Source organism: Somniosus microcephalus, chromosome 18, assembly GCF_052327205.1.
Source record: "Somniosus microcephalus isolate GS21.2 chromosome 18, FLI_Smic_1.0, whole genome shotgun sequence".
Classification (NCBI taxonomy): Eukaryota; Metazoa; Chordata; class Chondrichthyes; order Squaliformes; family Somniosidae; genus Somniosus; species Somniosus microcephalus.
In genome coordinates this window covers 7,799,968-7,818,902 of record NC_141004.1, presented here as the reverse complement: position 1 = coordinate 7,818,902, position 18,935 = coordinate 7,799,968, and the positions used below count along the sequence as shown (strand labels likewise).

The 18,935-nt window shown below is 49.5% G+C and overlaps 2 protein-coding genes across 2 annotated transcripts in view; both read right to left on the bottom strand.

Moving 5' to 3' along the window:
- LOC147105002 (leucine-rich repeats and immunoglobulin-like domains protein 2) overlaps positions 1 to 18,935 on the bottom strand; it is a 121,334-nt gene that overhangs the window by 67,879 nt on the left and 34,520 nt on the right. The gene's annotated exons all lie outside the window — the stretch shown is intronic.
- LOC147105003 (uncharacterized) lies at positions 1,092 to 17,957 on the bottom strand. Its single transcript, XM_086011001.1, has 2 exons — positions 11,439 to 17,957; positions 1,092 to 4,630 (listed from the first exon to the last, which is right to left on the bottom strand). Exon 2 carries the CDS (start codon positions 3,713 to 3,715, stop codon positions 2,570 to 2,572), a length of 1,146 nt encoding a protein of 381 aa, XP_085867127.1. The 5' UTR covers positions 3,716 to 4,630; positions 11,439 to 17,957; the 3' UTR covers positions 1,092 to 2,569.

Sequence of the window (18,935 nt, the reverse complement as noted above, 5' to 3'; positions counted from 1 at the left end):
GTCAATTTTTAATGTGTTTTTTAAAAAAACAATTTATAAAATAGTCAACTTGCGCATCTCACAGCATCTTGACAAGTTGCAAGTTTATATATATATCTTTTTTTTTTTAAATTTATTCACGGGATGTGGGCACCGCTGGCAAGACCAACATTTATCGCCCATCAGAAGGTGGTGGTGAGCCGCCTTCTTGAACCGCTGCAGTCCGTGTGGTGAAGAACTCCCACAGTGCTGTTAGGGAGGGAGTTCCAGGATTTTATTTGCTCCATTATTTCAGGTGTGCCTTCAGGTGCTGAGGCCCTGCGCTCTGCAATTCCCTTCCGCCTCTCCACCTCCCACCCCACCTTAAAGGGCCTCCTTCAAAACCAAATCTTTGACCAAGGTTTCGGTTACCCCGCCTAATCTTGCGGCTCGGTGTTCATTTTTTCTTACATCTCATTAAAAACCCTCTCTGACGTCAGACAACTGGATCATATATTTCTTTGATGCCTCTTTTTACTGTCTGACTGAGATTATGCAATCATGCTTTTCTTTTATTATCTATACTGGAGTATCTTTGTTTCCCCCACCCCATCTCCTTTTCCTGATTTCATCACATTTCATCTTTCAGTTCTGAAACGAAGGCCTAGCCTAAAACAGTGTATGCTTCCAGTATTTCATTTTTTGTCGCAGAAACTGTTGTTCTTTTTTTTTTAAGGCAAGTAAACTTGATCAGTAAACTTGCTGCAACAACTTCCATTTATCTGTTGTCGGTAATCGAGAGAGTGTGAGGATCTAATTAACATGCAAATAAAAATACCAGCACCATTATCCTGGGTTATTAAGTAGTTTCGGATATTGGCTCAGCTCACTTGTTCTGGTTATTCATTTTTCCAAAACCGTTCCCGAAATCACAAGCACTGAGTCTGAATAAAAATAGAATTAACTCAGACCACAGTGTCGGGGGTTTTGTTCCAGGGGCTTATTGTAGGTCAGCCAGTTATGTTTTCCTGAGCTGCCCTGCCCGCTGTGTGGTTGCGAATCGCTTTCCCCTTCCTGATTCTGAGCTCAGGACTTATCGAGTGGTAACAAGGACAAACGAACAGACCAGTGGATTGGTGCAAGGAAAACCAATGTTTATTAATTAGAAAAGCTAACACTACAAGAAAAACAGTATTATACAGAAGATAAAAGAAATCGTTATGGATGCAATAGTTTTACACTTAACGGGAGAAGAAACGGACACAACGAGGGAAAAATTCTAAAATCACAATTTTGTAATACCCCTTTAACTCCCACCCTTACACCTAGCTAGGTTGTCTTGTGACGGCCAGAAAGATAATGCTCACCGGTGAAACAGATGAAAAGGCCTGGCCCTTGTGCCCCGCTGCTGCCGTCAAAATGTGCTTGCGATGCTTTCTAGATGGTTTTCCTTCTTGGTTGCTAGCAGACAAACAGGACACTGGGCCGAGGCGAAGAGAGAGAGGGGGGTGCTGGGCCGCCCCAGTTATATCCTCTCGGCAATGGGTCATTATCGCGCCTCATCAGTCCGTTCCATTGTCCGATTTAGGCTCGAAAACGTAAGACAAGAGGACCTTGATTTTGGCCCATTTACGTTGATGGCACCGATCAGTACCACAACTGCCTTTCCATTGTTTTCTGAATGTCCTTAATTGTTCTGAATGTTCCTCAAGCAACTGGGACTATCTCCGCCCGAACTTAGATTGTGTAGGCAAACAATTGATAACCTGCCTCAGGACGTGAATACAACTGAGCTTGCCTCACTGCATTGTTCAAATTAAACATGCAGTCTGTGAAGCTATCAGAAAATCCATATCGATGCCGCAGGCCCTTTGGCCATGTGTCTGACCGCAGCCATTTTGAGGGGCCCTGGATTTTTAAAACACAGTCACTCCAAGGTTTCTTTAATAACTCCAATTAATCTTCGGGGGGGGGGGGGGGGGAACATATGAAATTTTGCGAATCCCTTCAGTCCCCCCCTGTGGATACTTAAACTTGCTTGAAGTGTCCATTCAAGGTGAGCAAAATTCCTGACCGCCACAAACAACCCTCCCCTTTATTACCTATCCCCAATCCCTCGACACATACATTCCCTTACTTGGAGAGAGCCCCGGTGTACAGCAGGCATTCGGATAGAAAACAAGGTTGAATTACAACAATCCCAGCACGGAGGGGTCCAAATACCCCTGCACCACTTGGGATGAAACAGTATTTCACATACTATGCATTCTTTATTAAAATAATGAAACAGGCTGCCATCACTCGCAAGTGATGCATCACAGAACTCACACGGGTGTTCCGTCTACCCGAGCATACTGGTCCTTCCATACCCTTTGTGTTCTAACTACCACCTCGGGACTCCTTTTCCTACACTGGACGCAAACCAGGTAGAGGACGATCCCGAGCTGACAGATTACTAGTATGTGCGATGCCAGACGAATCCAGGAGGTGACCTCTATATTCTCAAAGATGTCCCACCAGGGTGGGGTCGTAATACTGAGAATATCGGCCCCTCTCTGGACAGTCTTCTGTTCCAGCGTGTAAAAGTGTTTTTGGGAAACCACTACTGCTTTTAATAGTTTAACGAGGTGTTCTGGGAGAGGGGGGGATCTGGTAGCCGAAGTGGGCTACATACTTTGAGGTTGGTGAAATTTTCTTTCACAGTGAGGTGAACAGTGGATGGTTCAGGGATGGGGACAATTCGTGACTGTGCCACTTGAACTTCTGCCTCGGGTTTAAAGCAGAAACTGCTGTCACTCACCGCGCACCAGCTGTGCTGACCGTGCTGGTAGTGGGACGCTGCTGTGGTGACGCAGTATGTCCCACCTCCTATATACACCACCTGGGGGGGGACATGGCCTTGTGCCATGGCTTCCATGGTGCAGTTTATAGGCTTCGCGTCAGCAGCTCTGAACCCGCACTGTGGATTTGAATAGGCGTTCAAGTGCTGGGGACACAGGATTGTGTGTGATCCCCGGCTACAGCACCCAGGGAGGTCAGTACCCGTCATAGCATGCTCCCACTTTATGAGGTAGGGTGGGACCGCTGTAAAACGAATGTGTGCACCCCCCTGAATGACTCCAATGTTCTCCACCCTGTATACCGGCGCAGGTCGGGCCGTCCCGCCCATGACTGGCATCCTTACAACTATCCCTATGATGGTGTGGTTGGAACGCCCACAGTCCACTGGGACTGGGTAGGCCTCAGAAGCTAGGCAGAGTTGGCACGGACTTAATGTGTTCTCAAAAGGGTGGAGGGCTGCGAGGTGCTTGTTGCTGATCCAGGACGGGACCAAACCTTGTTTTAGATCCTCCAGATTATTGCGGCCCTCGCCTAGCAACCATGCCCCGTACAAAACGCACACCTCGTTTTGCGCCGCCTGGTCTGATGCATTCCGATCCTCCCTAATGAGCGCATTCACCGTCTTTGCATGCTTCTCCAGCTCCGCTATGATCTCCTTTAAATGGAGAGTCATGGCCTGGTCTTCGTGCAGTTCCGAACCCACCACCTTATTCTCATCAGTCAAAACCTTCTTTAACTGGGCCTTCAAACCGTTGATCTGCGACTGCAGTTCAATGTCATCTAAACTATTAATGACCGAAGACCCCGTATTAAAACCCGTTAACACTACCCCTCTTTTGTCTCCCCACCCAGTCCCCAGCCTCGCGGCTATGCGTATATAATTTGGTCTTATCGACCTCCGAAAAATCAAATTCATAAAACCTTTGAAACGTTTCTTTTAACAGGGCTTGATATAGTTTGGCCGTCTCTGCAGGGCACCACGCGGGCAAGTGCACCTCTGTGAGATTTAAAATCACCGAGGCCACCGCGTAATGCACCCCTTGATACAGCACCTGGTCTGTGGATATCAGCACCAGGCCGTTCCCTGGTCCCTTGGTGGTGGTGGGGCATCCCTCTGCTACAGTCTGTGACGTCGGGGCCTTGGGCAGGGGCTGTCGGGGACGGGTCACTAATTCAGTGGCATTAACCGAGATTGGGGAGTATGGGATCGCGCATGCGTCCAGGCGCGATTCCCAATCCATCCCCCTCCCGTTATCTTGCCACTGGCTGCGGAAAATGATGGAAATGCCTGTGGGACAGACCTTCTCTGAACCCCACATACAGACATAGGTCCCCTGATCCGGTTCCCATTTGTCCCAGCACACACTTAACCCTCCCTGGGTCCCTGTGATGGTCCTGTGGGTGTTATTCCCTAACCTCTCCCACTCTACCCTGGGGTTCCCCATATCCTTACTTAATTTTCTAAGCCACCACCACCTATCTAGGGGAACGTTGCCTTTACATGGCAAACATATTCCTTTTCCCATGGTGACGCTAATCCTTGGGGTGACAATTCATATCCTCGGGCACTGGAGGGAGGTCTCCCCATATGAAAAACCGGTCTGGCTCGAGTACTGGGTCGAATTTGACCCCAGCCATCCAGGCCATCTCCCCTCGTGAGTGTACAAGGCGATTTCATCTGCCTCGCGTAGGCCACTCCCATCGTGGGCTAGGGGCGCCGTTTTTCCGGAGCATCCGAAGATGTGGTGGTCCTTGGTGTCACCCCTTCTCGTGAGGCTCAGCCCAGACAGGGCGAGCAGGATCACGCCTCCGAACATTCCCTTTTAATTCCCTGTAAAAGATAAAGAATATCTAGCCGGGCTCCCTGTAGGCTTCCTGGCTCGGGTGAAGTGTGAGCGGGTCCCTCGACCTCGGCTCACGTAGACAACACTGGAACGGTTCCATGTTAAAATTACACTACGGTTCCACACCTTATAATTAACCTAAACATCCTAACTTAAAACTACAAACTTAACTGCTAAAGTTATATACATCCGCCGCCCGTCTCCGAGCGGCCAGCTCAAATTCTGTCAGGACTGCTGCAGGCTGCTCCCTGCGGCATGGCTGTACTGACCTTTCCTTCCGGTCCCTCACAGCCCGCGACTGCTGGCTGAGGACCTTTGTCTTTCGACTTAACTTTAACACGGGAGGTAGTCCCTTTAAACTGGGGAGCCGGCGACCATGTCTTCCTAGGCTGGGGTGTCCGAGGGGACCTCCTAGGAAGTGCTATTGGTGGGGCTACCCTGGTGAGCGGACCCTTGCTGTGGGTCACAGTCCTCGCTGGCTGGGGGCTTTTCCCCTGTGGCTCCTCCCTTCCCAAGTCTGAGCTGGGGACAAGCAACCCCTCGCTGCCTGCTGCCGCTGGCTGGGAGTTTTCCTCTCCAGGTTCAAAACCTGGGTCGGGGGCGGGGCTACCTGCCTCGGGCTCCTCCTCCTCCCCATCTGAGTCCCAGAAGAGAGGGGGAGTGGTTTGGACAGGGGCCTGGGTGACTCCTCCCTCCCCTGACACACGCGACTGCGCCTGCATGTGCTGCCTGTGAGCTGGGACCTGAGGATTTCTAACCTCGGGTTGGATCCCAGCTGCCTGCTTTTTCGCCTCCGGTCTAAACAGCTTACATTGGTTTACATGAAACCATTTCGTCCGCCGGGGCAATTTTACGGCGTAAACCATGGGGCTGGTTTTAGCTACTATGCTATAGGGTCCCATGTACAGTGGCTCCAAACTCCCTACTCGGGCGTAGTTCCTCACCATTACCTGGTCCCCTATCTCCCACTGATGACTTTTGTTAGGCTCGAGCAGCAATCGGTTATTCCGATGCTGCTTCCCCATACTACCTGCTGCCTGTTCGTAAATCTGCTTCAGGCGCTCGAGGAGTGTTCGGGCGAATTTATCCCGGTTTACCTCCCGAAGCTGCCCTTCAGTAAGAACTGGGGCTAGGACATGGGTGGGGGTTCTCATGACCCTACCGGTCATGAGCTCGTGCGGGGAATACCCCGTACTCTTTGACTGACTGGCCCGGATCCCCATGAGGACTAGAGGCAGGACCTCTGCCCATTTTTGGGGCGAGTCCACTGTCTCCTTCCTCAGCCTTTCTTTGACGGTGCGGTTCATGCGTTCCACAATCCCTGAGGACTGTGGATTGTGGGCTACGTGCCACTTCCCCTGAATACCGAGCAGCATAAGGGTATTCTGCATGACCCGGCCGGTGAAGTGGCTTCCCTGGTCGGACTCCACAAACTGGGGTAGCCCCCACCGCGAGAACACCTCCCGTACCAAGATCCTTGCAGTCCCTAATGCTGTGGCTTTTCTACAGGGGAAGGCCTCGACCCACTTGGAAAACACGTCCACCAGGACGAGGCAGTATTTGTAGCCTCCCTGGGTGGTGGGCAGGGGCCCGATGTAGTCGATCTGGATCGACTGCCATGGTCCCTCTACCCTCCTAACGTGTCCCATGGGCACCTTCCTTCTGTGGGGGTCGGGGTTATTTGCAGCGCACACAAGACAGCTAGCGCAGAACTCGCGGACATCTTCCCGGAGTTCTGGCCACCATCCCGCCTGTTCCACCCGCTGCCAGGTGGCCTCAGGCCCGGGGTGTCCTGCTCCCGGCCCTTCATGGGCTGGTTGAAGGAACTCCCTCCGGTGCTGCTGGGGTACTACCCACTGTCCTTCCTTAAACAGCATGCCTTCTCTTATGGAGAGGGCTGCCACGCCGTAAGGGCCTTCTATCCTCCTACCCTCGCTCACTGCGCTAGTGACGGTTTTCAGGACAGGGTCCTGGGCTTGGGTCGTTTTAAGATCCGGGGCTAATGCTACCCCTAAGTTCCTCTGGGTCCCACCCCTGCCTCTAACTGCCGCCACGGGCCCGGACCCATAGGGGTCCCAGAAAATTTCAGTGCGGGCACCCTCCTTGGCCAGCGTGTCGGCTTGCTGGTTGCCCTGGCTGCGGGGTTCTGTGGAGGAGTGGGCCTTCACTTTGTGGATGAAGACCTCGCCTTCCTCCCCCACGACTGCCACGATTTTCTCCAGCAGGGGTTTTACTGTTAAGAGCCTCCCGTCGGCGGAGGTATATCCGCGACGGGACCAGATGGCCAGGTATTCCGTGCACGAGTTGCAAGTGAACATACTGTCCGAGCAAATCGTGTATGGGGTGGGAAAGATTTCGGGGTGGGTAACCACGTACACCACCGCGGACAGTTCAGCCTGCTGGGCGCTCATGGTGCTGGGGAGCTTGATCGCCAAGGCAATGTTAGCCGATGGGTGATAGACTCCACATCCTGTGAGACGTTCACCAGCGGATACCATGCTGGAACCGTCTACATAGATCTCACGGCCTGTGGGATGTGTCCCGGCCCGTAGACCAATGTTCACCTCCCATACCCCTTCTATGGAACACTGATGGGCTGTTCCGGGATATACCATGTTAGCCGCGAGCTTCGGCTCGCAAAGGCCCCTCACCCTCAGATCCATCTGGGAAAGGAGGAGGGTCCAGCGCGCAATGCGGGCACTGCTGACTGTCCCATCTTTAATCCTCCCGTCCAGAAGCATCTGGGTGGGCGTGTGATGCGTGAGGAGGGTGATAGGAGAGGTGCCTGTGAAGATCAAGGATCTTTTCACGGCCCAATACGTGGCCAAAAGGTGCCGCTCGCAAATTGAGTAGCTCCTTTCCACGTCAGTGAGTGCTCTGGAGGAGTAGACCACGGGTCTTAGCCTGCCGTGCCGCTCCTGGAGCAGCACAGCACTGAGATTATCCCCGCTGGCCGCTACCTCCAGAAAGAACTCTCTCCCTCCATCTATCGCTCCCAGTGCTGGTGCGGTCTGCAGGTCCCTCTTGAGCTGGACAAATGCTGCCTGGCACCCCTCATCCCAAGACCACTCCACTCCCTTGTGTAGGAGTCGGAGCAGAGGGGCTGCATAATCCTCAATAAAATCCCTGCAGTACCCGGTTAGCCCCAAGAACGACCTCACACCCCTCACAGTACTGGGGACTGGTAGCTCTTGGACCGCTTCCCTCCTAGCCCTGTCTATGGCTCGTTCTCCTGCGCGGACGGTCAGGCCCAGGAATTTAACTTCCCGCTGGCCGATCTGCGCCTTCTTTGGGTTGACCTTAAACCCTTTACTCTGGAGCAGCTCCAGCAATTCGGCCAGTAGCGGGCCATGCTCTCCGACTGAGTCGGTAAACAAGAGCAGGTCGTCTACATACTGCACCAATTGGGTGGGCTGGCTAAATTCCTTTAAACTACTCGCCATGCACTGGTGAAAGATGCTGGGGCTGTTATGAAAACCTTGCGGCAAGCAGTTCCAAGTATACTGTTGCCCTTTAAAAGTAAAGGCGAACTTATACTGGTCTTCCCTCAAGGGGATCGGCCAAAACCCATTCGAAATATCCAGCACCGTGAACGTAGTCGCGGATGCTGGAATGCTTCCGATGAGGTCGGCGACTGCTGCCACCGTGGGGGCGCACGCGGGGATATTGCTGTTGAGCACCCGATAGTCCACCGTGGCTCTCCATGAATTGTCCGGTTTCTTGACCGGCCAAAGCGGAGAATTAACATGGGTGGCTATGGGCCTCAACACTCCCTGCTGTACTAAAGAGGACATGGCTGCCTCCATGTCGGGCTCTGCTTCTCTGGGGAAGTTATACTGCTTCTGGGGCCGGGCCATGGGGTCCCCGTCTACCCTGACCTCAAACCCAGTGACCCTCCCGCAGTCGTGTTTGTGTGTGACGAACGCAGCTAGGTGAGCCTGCACGAATGCTTTAAATTCCTCCAGGACACCCTCCACCATGAGCCCGAGGTCGTAACCTCCTTGCGGCTTCACAGTACACAGGGTTCCCTTCCCTTCTTTTCCTGGGATAACTACCACGCCATTCTCCTCACCCGTGTCGGCTCCCCAAAGGCAATGATTTCGGAGATCCACGAGGATCCCGTGGCCCACGATGAAGTCAGCCCCGAGGATCCCCTTTCCTCCCTCCGCTTCCCACCTCGCCAGGACACACGTCCACTTGGTTTGGAGTGGGCCCAGGCGGATTGAGAGCGGCTTGGAGAATGCTCCCGCCAGTTCCTTACCGGTGAACCCCGATAGAACGTATGGAACTCCGCTAGACAGAGGTGAGGTGGTGGGATTAGCTGCATGGATCACGGTGCATGATGCCCTCGTATCCAAATAAGTCCCTTTAACCTTCTCTACCTCCATCTGCACGAGCGGTCTCTTCCATCCATCATACCGGAGAGCACACAGGTAGACAGGCTGTGCGGGCTCTAGTCATTGCGGGGCTTCGTCAGAGGGGGTTGAGGGAGCTACCACACTGGTAGTGGCTGCTATTTTTCCCTGGCTGGCCATAAAAGATCGCATGGCCTCAAAAAATGACTCCATGGCAGCGGGGGTAATTCCTGTCTCTGCCTCCCCCGTCGCTGCTTTTTGGGCTGGGGCGGGGGGATTCTTTCCCTTGGTGTCCTTCCAGGGGTTTTTACAATCTTTGCGCCAGTGGCCGTCCTTCCCGCACCCATAGCAGTTTAACTTAGCCTGGGCGGGACGATTCCCTTCCTGGTGCCATTCCCTTTTATGCTGGGCCCCTGGTTTAACCTCGTGGACTTTCCCCTTGGGTTGGGGCGTCTCGATACCCCTGATATTTCTAAACGCTGTGAGCTGGCGGATCACCGTTTCTTCGGTGGTCTGGGGGCTTCGGGGGTCAAACCAGGCCGCAGCGTGAGTTCGAATTTGGGGCAGGCAGTTTGTCGTGAGACAGCGGAGCCAATGGGCCAATTGATCTCTGTTCAGGAATGCCCGCACTGGCATTCCCGGGCATGCGCTCCGGTAGACTGGCCACAGCCTGTCTGCAAACGCCTGTGGGGACTCCCCGGGGAGCTGTACCGTTTTTTCCACCCGGGCGAACGGACTCCCGTCATTTAGTCCCATGGCCTCCAATATCTCATCCCTTAACTCCTCGTAATCCTTCTGCCCCTTTTTGCACTCATCTGATAAGGTTTGGAGGAGGTCACTACCCAGAGAAAACAGCAGCATTTTTGTTTGTTCTGCTTCAGCGCAGTCATTAACGCACGCTGCCTGCTCTATCTCACGGAAGTGCAGAGAGGGGTCTCCCTTCACTGTAAGCTTAGGGATATGGCTAACCATGGCTCTGAGCTGTTGGGTGCCATGCGGCACTACAAACTGGTTCTGCATGGCCCCTAGGTCCTCGCCATCGGCGGGCGGGCCATACCTCCGTTGTCGGAGGGGGTACACTGGTCCCGGTCTCTCTACCAGGGCTTGCTGGGTCTCCCCTAATGCTTCATCCTCCACCCCCACCTTGCTGCCAGACCTCCTGAAAACTCGGGGCTATGGGTGGTGGCCGTGAAACCTCTGGTTCCCTAACCAGTGTCGTTCTGGGAGCTGCCTGTGGGACTTCCCTGCTTGGGTTGCCGGTAAAATCCGACTGACCTGCCTTCGGGCTAATGAGGCATACCATGCCCTTCGCCCTCGCTAAAGCCATGCTCAAGCTTTCTATTTCTTGCCTGCAGGGGCCAGGATCTGCCTCCTCAAACCCCCGAGCGCAGGCCAGCTTATAGGCTGCTTTTACTTCGCCTACCTTTTCCTCCTGTGCCTTCAGTTCCCCCGTGAGGCGGCCAATCTCCGTCTTTAATCTCCTCTCTTTCTCCCTGGATTCTCTTGCCTGATATTCTATGTGTTCTGCCCTGAACCTAGCGCTCCCCTCCAGCTCAGCTATCTTGCCTTCCAGCCTTTCTACCCTGGCCTGGTGCTCACGCTGCACTTCAGCGGCCTGGCTTTCCATGTGCTCTACCTTCCCCCGATGGTCCCGGACCATCGCTGCCCTCTCCTGGCTTACAGCCTCCAGGGCCACTAGCACCTTCCCTTCCGCTGCAACCTTTTCCTGCAGCTCCCGGGACAAATGCCTTATTTTAGTTTCCTTACTGGCCACTGCTTGGTCCAGTATCAGAACCTGCTTTTTATTTTATAACACATAAGTCATACCGCTTTTTCAATGCCCTTGTGGCGCTCTTTACTAGCCGTCCACTGGGCGGCTGCCTCTAGGGGACGCTCGGCTTTTAACATATTGCTCACCCACTTTTTCGCGATATTTACCTTGCCGCACACATAGGTAGACAACCTTTCCTCCATTGCGGATTCCTCCTCCGCACCACTGTCTGCCTTGTTACACACTTTCGCCTGACCTCCTGGCTGGCTCGCCATTTCTGTAGGGGATTTTGTTCCAGGGGCTTATTGTAGGTCAGCCAGTTATGTTTTCCTGAGCTGCCCTGCCCGCTGTGCGGTTGCGAATCGCTTTCCCCTTCCTGATTCTGAGCTCAGGACTTATCGAGTGGTAACAAGGACAAACGAACAGACCAGTGGATTGGTGCAAGGAAAACCAATGTTTATTAATTAGAAAAGCTAACACTACAAGAAAAACAGTATTATACAGAAGATAAAAGAAATCGTTATGGATGCAATAGTTTTACACTTAACAGGAGAAGAAACGGACACAACGAGGGAAAAATTCTAAAATCACAATTTTGTAATACCCCTTTAACTCCCACCCTTACACCTAGCTAGGTTGTCTTGTGACGGCCAGAAAGATAATGCTCACCGGTGAAACAGATGAAAAGGCCTGGCCCTTGTGCCCCGCTGCTGCCGTCAAAATGTGCTTGCGATGCTTTCTAGATGGTTTTCCTTCTTGGTTGCTAGCAGACAAACAGGACACTGGGCCGAGGCGGAGAGAGAGAGAGAGAGAGGTGCTGGGCCGCCCCAGTTATATCCTCTCGGCAATGGGTCATTATCGCGCCTCATCAGTCCGTTCCATTGTCCGATTTGGGCTCGAAAACGTAAGACAAGAGGACCTTGATTTTGGCCCATTTACGTTGATGGCACCGATCAGTACCACAACTGCCTTTCCATTGTTTTCTGAATGTCCTTAATTGTTCTGAATGTTCCTCAATTGTTCTGAATGTTCCTCAAGCAACTGGGACTATCTCCGCCCGAACTTAGATTGTGTAGGCAAACAATTGATAACCTGCCTCAGGGCGTGAGTACAACTGAGCTTGCCTCACTGCATTGTTCAAATTAAACATGCAGTCTGTGAAGCTATCAGAAAATCCATATGGATGCCGCAGGCCCTTTGGCCATGTGTCTGACCGCTGCCATTTTGAGAGGCCCTGGATTTCTAAAACACAGTCACTCCAAGGTTTCTTTAATAACTCCAATTAATCTTCGGGGGGGGGGGGAAACATATGAAATTTTGCGAATCCCTTCAACAGCCACTTCCTCCCATACTGCCTTCTCTCCCTATATGGAAGTACCTGGCCCCCACACGATGGTACCAGGTGACCCCCACCCTGCCCTCCAAACCATTCCCTCCCCATGTGGACAACTTCCAGTGATTCTCCCCTCAACTTCCCTCACCCATTTCGGAGTACCCGACATCCACACGGTGGTGATGGCTCAGCTGGGATTGAGAACTTAGTTTGTGGGGAACTGCCGCCACAACCCCACAGTCCATAAACAGTAGGAATTTAAATCAAAGAACCATTTCACCAGACTTAAAACACTCGTCAACAAGAATCAATCTTGCCCTGTAGGTCTTCCAGCTGTGTTAACCAGTAATGTTTTAGGTTTAATCTAAAGCTAGCATTCTAAAGCCAAAAGGTAGAAAACCATAAGCCCCAATCATTGGTTTGGATGCACAGATACATATTTATATACTGCAGTATAATCCAAATGACTATTATTGATCTAAAACAAAGCCTTCACTTTAAGTTTCAAGCAATTTAATACACGTGTGGAACAAGCTGCTTTCTCCAACAATCAACAGATACTGACCTCAGTCAGATGTTCATCTTAGATAGCTAGGCTTCTATCAATAGAAATATGTCATTCATATTTTGTAATCATTTGTAATGATTCCCATGTTACTACACACTTGCATCACGCAGTACATAGCCACAAGCAATTAGGTTAAATCTTCAGAGCTGAGGATGAGGGTGTAAAATGGCTGGTGTAACTGAAGCAGAGCAGAAGGTCCCAGCTTTGATCCTCATTCTGTCCTGAATTAGGGGCCTCGGCTGGCCGAGCTCCCCAAGCTAGTGAAGGTGAGATTTTTAAAAAATCTCAGTCCCTGCTTCTGATTCTGCTGTTGCCATTTACACCATCCTTTGCTTATTTATTGTCCCATGACCACCCCGTTTTGTCATTTAATCACTCCTGCCCTCCACCCTATCATAGACCTTTATTCTCTCCCACCCCACTTCTTCCCCTGGCTCTGTACTTGCTTAAAAAGTTACATTTCTAACGCATGCGCAGAAAACCGTACAAATAATCACTCCGTTAAATCTCTAACTTCTTCCAGTTCTGATGAAAGGTCATAGACCTGAAACGTTAACTCTGTTTCTCTCTCCACAGATGCTGCCTGACCTGCTGAGTATTTCCAACATTTTCTGTTTTTAAGCCCTGCTCCTGATTCCTATCCACTGACCCTTGCTGGAAGTCGAGAGAGAACAGAATTGGGCTTGGATGTGTGCGATATAATTCACAAACAAACAGTCTGTGGATGCTCACCAGCTAGGTTGAAACAAATAATGGAAACCTAGCTAATAACAACAGAAAATGCTGGAAAAACTCAGTAGGTCAGGCAACATCCGTGGACAGAAATTTGAGTTGACGTTTTGGGTCGAACCCTTCTTCAACACCTAGCAGCGATCTGCCAGCTCCACGAGAACAATACCCTGGCAAGTTAGCACTTTCAGAGGCACAAGTTTTAGGAGGGGGAAAACTGATTTCAACCGCAAGGGAAGTTAACTTTGCATATGGAATGCTGATATCAGTATTGTACTGTACCACTTATGTATTTCTGTTGCTCAACTCCACTCTTCACCTTGGGTTTCAACCAATTGCAGAACCAGAATTTGAGCAAAAATGCAGTAACAAGCTCACAATCGATCACTGAAACCATTCACTGTTGAAGTGGACATCCCAATGAACATTTCGCTCTTAGAGGAGAGTTTCTTTAGTGCCTCACCACGGGGAGAAAAATCCAAGCGGGGGGGGTCAACCCTGGAACACGGCAGCTTCAATCGACAAACTGAACTGAAACGATTCCAAGAAGCCACAGCGCCTCTTTACTCCTTCCCCAGGGTCGGAGGAATATTGAATGTACTCCGCAGATGTGAATGTACACGACAGAACTTTCAAATCTCAGGAGGGTCTGGTCGGGTCGCCCAAGGAACAGGCAATAAAACTTAAGCATCCTTCTTTAAAAGTGAACTGAAGATTTCTAGATGCTTTGCTGCAGATTGTCGAGGAAGAGGAAACTGTCTTGGCACATTTCAACCAGTTCCAATGCTTACTCCAGATGTCTAATGACTTCCTCATTGACACTGAACAACTTCCTTCCACAAACTGCAATATAATTATAATAACAGTGGTTACTATGGTGCTTCTAGCCATGAGATTTGCATAAAAGGCCTTCATCGACACACGTAAATTTCTAGTACAGAACTGGAAAATGAAACATGCGATTTAGACTCAGAAATCTCTCGCTCACTAGTTGGAAGCCGTGTAGAAAAGAATGGACGTGTACTTGTTACATGACCCCTTTCTATAGTGCGTCAGTGGCAAAAATAGAAAAAGTGTATGTGTGTGTGACTGGCGCAATGGCAATTTATCATGCCCCAGTCAACAAGGTGGAACATCTATTTTAAAGTGAAGATTTTCAGTTCTCAGTACTTGTTAACACTTTTATAACCAATTTATTCACGGAATATAGCTTAATATCTTGACATGACTTTGGCCAGGTGTTCTTAAATTTAATTATACAGTATGTGGATACAAGGCAGATACTCGCACTCTCTGAACACCATTATTAGTAACTGACAGCTTAGAACGCCAGAAGTGCAACGTTTTCATGTACTTTTGCACCACTGATATACTATTATACGGTGCTTTTCACCTACAAGGTAGTTGGATCATTGGGGGTTGGGTCACCCAGTCACTGTGATCTCCTCAAGCTTGCTTTATCATATTTGGGGGTTGGACAGCAATCTCCCCAGAGGTTTCTTGCCTCGCCCGTGTGCACGTGGAGGAAGAGAGAATGGGGGTGGTGTGCGGAAGTTACAGGCACGACGGACCAGCTGGACTTTTCCTGTCCTTTTCCATATGTTCTGACCCGTTACCCATCATTTAAAAGGTTGCTCGAGTTTGCCATTTGTCATCTCTTTTACAAACAGAAGTCAACTTAATCACAGTATAGTACAGCACAGAAGGAGGCCGTTCGGCCCATCAAGTCTGTGCTGGCTCTGTCAAAGAGCAATCTAGTTAATCCCACTCAATGGTCCTGTTAAACTGCGCAGCAGTCTGGCGGTCCTGCGCAGGCTGCTCAATGGCTTTACAACTGAAATAACCGCTCGTGCACGAGCCATTGAATGGGCGGCGCAGTCAGTTAAAGGGCCCACTGTATGAAAAAAGATTCTTCCAGCTCCCACTTCATTCTAATAATGAAGATAGGGGAGTGTGCCATCGCAATTGTGATTAGGTCAGTGTTGGGGTACTGTGTGCAGTACTGGGCACCTCATCGCAGGAAGTAGTCACGGAAAGGGCACAGCTTATATTCAATGGAATGATAGCCGGACTGAAAGGTTATAGTTATGAAGAAGGGCTTGAAAAATTAAAGCTTTCCCCTGCCTTTTTCAGAATTAGAAAAGGCTTTGATGGGGTAATGAAATCTGTAACAATGGGTATAAACTCACTGGAAGAATGAAGGGGAAGCTATATTTTTTAGAAAGCTGTTAGAACTTGGAATGTTTTACCACGAGTGGCTATTGAAGAACGCAGAGCATTTCAAAAGATTGGATAATTAATTATAAATAAATTGGACATGTAGCAGAAGAATATAAAAAACCTACCGGGCAATGCAATTAGATAGCTCGAGTTGAGAAGCTGGCACCAGCAGGGGCACAATGCACCAAACGGGCAGCTGCTATGCTGTAATTTCAATGATTCTGTGACCGTTGCACTGAAGTCATCAGCATTAGCGGTTAGTACACTTGGCTTTGTTGGATGAGAAGGTCTTAGGCTACTTTATGTATTAAAGTCTATATAAACAAGGCTCATCCTAATCAATTAATTCTGAAAGTGCAGCGTGCCAAAAATTCAACGTGAGTGTTGCCTGCAACCATATTCTATTCTCACGAGTCCAAATCAGTTTGAGTAACACAAGGACACTTTGTAAAGTACTGCAATCCAAAGCAAAGGACTCTACAGAGAAACTGCTGTGGTGCCAGTGGTGATCTTGGTGTATAAACTTACTCACACACACACTTGGAACCGGAGGATATCACAGCACAGGAAGAGGTCATTTGACCCATCAAGTCAGTCTCTCCCACTCTCCTGCTCAATCATCTTACCTTCTAAAAGAGGAGTTTTAAAAACGTATTAGATAGTGGTTAATAATTTATGGACTCGATTTCAACAGCAGTTACGAAAGAGAATGTCACATTCTAACCAGCCTCTTTGTTGGAGTACGACTGAACACTATTTAGAGTACGCGTGTGTTGAAGTAGATCCAGTTAATTCAGATAAAGTGTTTCAATCCACTGCATACTTTAATCCCCACAACCGTCATTTACTGCAAGTATATTCTATGATGAACAGAGGCAGTGCATCAGGATTGAATTGTGATCACTATATGCTGACATTTTAAAAGGAACAACCTTTTTCTTTGATGGAGAAAAAGAGTAACCAGTATAACCGCTGAAATCTTGCCAAGAATTTAAGAAAACCAGTTCAAAAACATAAGCCCCAACTTGTAGCAGAGCAAGCTAGAATCTTCACTTTCGAGCTAAAATACCAAGACTCGCTCAAAAAGCTGTTTACCAAATAAAGTTCACAAAGCACCTCCGCCACTAAAGCCAATACTCAAATTCGGCACGGTGCCAAATAAAGGGCATAAACAGAAGCAGATGTTTGTGCTCAGTGCGCAGGTATTGTACATGGTGCGTTACAAAAACTATAGCCTGACATTTAATAGATTCCAACAAGTACTTTGATCAGTTCCAAAATGTCTCGAGCAGCCCACAGTCCCTAGTAAGAGGGCTCAGCAAGCACAGTACAGCAGAGAATGAGTTTCTGGTCCCTGTTTGAAGAAAAAAAACCAGTAATCCAGCTCCTGTAATTACAACAACTTGTATTTATACACCACCTTTAACATAGTTAAACGTCCCAAGGAGCTTCACAGGAGTATTATAAAACAAATTGGACACCGAGCCACACGAGATATTAGCGCAGGTGACCAAAAGCTTGGTCAAAGAGGTAGGTTTTAAGGAGTGTCTCAAGGAGGAAAGAGAGGCAGAGGGGTTTAGGAAGGGAATTCCAGAGCTTGGGTCTTTGGCAGCTGAAGGCACGGCCACCAATGGTGGAGCAAGTGAAATCGGGAATGATCGAGAGGAGTTTAGAGTGCAGAGATCTTGGAGGGTTGTGCATTATGCTTTTATAAATAGGGAGGTGCGAGGTCATGGAGGGATTAGAAAACAAAAATGAGAATTTTGAAATCGAGGCGTTGTTTAACCGGGAGCCAATGTAAGTCAGCGAGAACAGGGATGATAGGTGAATGGGACTTGGTGCGAGTTAGGACACGGGCAGCAGAGTTTTGGATGACCTCAAGTTTACGTAGGGTAGAACGTGGGAGGCTGGCAGGGAGTGCGTGGAATAGTCAAGTCCAGAGGCGTGGATGGGGGTTTCAGCAGCAGATGAGCAGAGGCAGGGATGGTGTCGGGCGATGTTACGGAGGTGGAAATAGGCGGTCTTCATGATGGAGCAGGTATGTGGCCAGAAGCTCATCGCGGGGTCAAATACGACACCAAGGTTGCAAACAGTCTGGTTCAACCTCATACAGTTGCCAGGGAGAGGGATGGAGTTGGTGGCTAAGGAAACGGAGTTTGTGGTGGGGACCGAAGACAATGACTTCGGTCTCCCCAATATTTAGTTGGAGGAAATTTCTGCTCATCCAGTACTGGATGTTGGACAAGCAGTGTGACACTTTCGATACAGTGGGGAGGTCGAGAGAGGCGGTGATGAAGTCGAGCTGGGTGTTGCCAGCACACATGTAGAAATCGATGCGGTATTTTTGGATGATGTCGCCGCCAAGGGCAGCATGCAGATGAGAAATAGGAAGAATCCAAGGACACTGCAGTTAATACTGGGAAGAACCAGACACTTAATGACCAATTTAAGTATCAAAATCGGCTCAGTGCTAGCACTCTCACCGAGGGCCAATGTACCCCGTAAATTTTATGGGGTCCGCGGCCCATTCACAATTTCATGCAATTCAACATGGGAAAAGCCGGTCCCGGGCCCCTGATGTGCAGCTTTCTTGCAACTCCAAAGTAAATTATGCCAGATTCGCCATGGTCATCAGTTGGGAAGCCCGTATTTAATCGCAGCCTGTGCAATATTTGCTGAAATATCGGCAATATTTTGGAAACGGTACAAAAGCCGAGCTGTAATATATTCTGGACACCATTACCATGGGAACGTAAAACACCCACACTAAAATAAAGACAGAACAAAAGCACTTAGAACTGGGACCAGACCGATCCAATGCATGACTGGCACAGTTCCATTCTTTGTTTAATGTATACCGTGCTCCCAACAGATTGTGCAACTCTGCACGACTGCCAACACCACATGCTCTGCACCTGCCCTGCTTGAAACAAACGCTGCCACTGTACACAAGTCAAAGTGATCATGACCCACTTTCCCACACAGCTCCAGAAGACTTAAAAAGCAGTATACTTTCCTAATGAAAGATTTGCAAGTTTGAGGTCAGTTTCAAGAATGCTAAGCCAGCCACCCGGTCATCTGAGCGACTGCTAGGAATAGAACCATCAGATTAATACAGTATTTACACACCTGTTAAAAATATCGATTAGAAATAAACAGATACAAAAATCAAACAGACTTACAGTATTTACTGCAAATTTCAACACAGTTCCGGCAAGTCAGAAGACAGATTTTAACACACAGCTAACCAAGTTCAATACATGTAACGTTTCTGTAAAACACTCATGACGACACACCTCTATTGCAGAACAAAGTT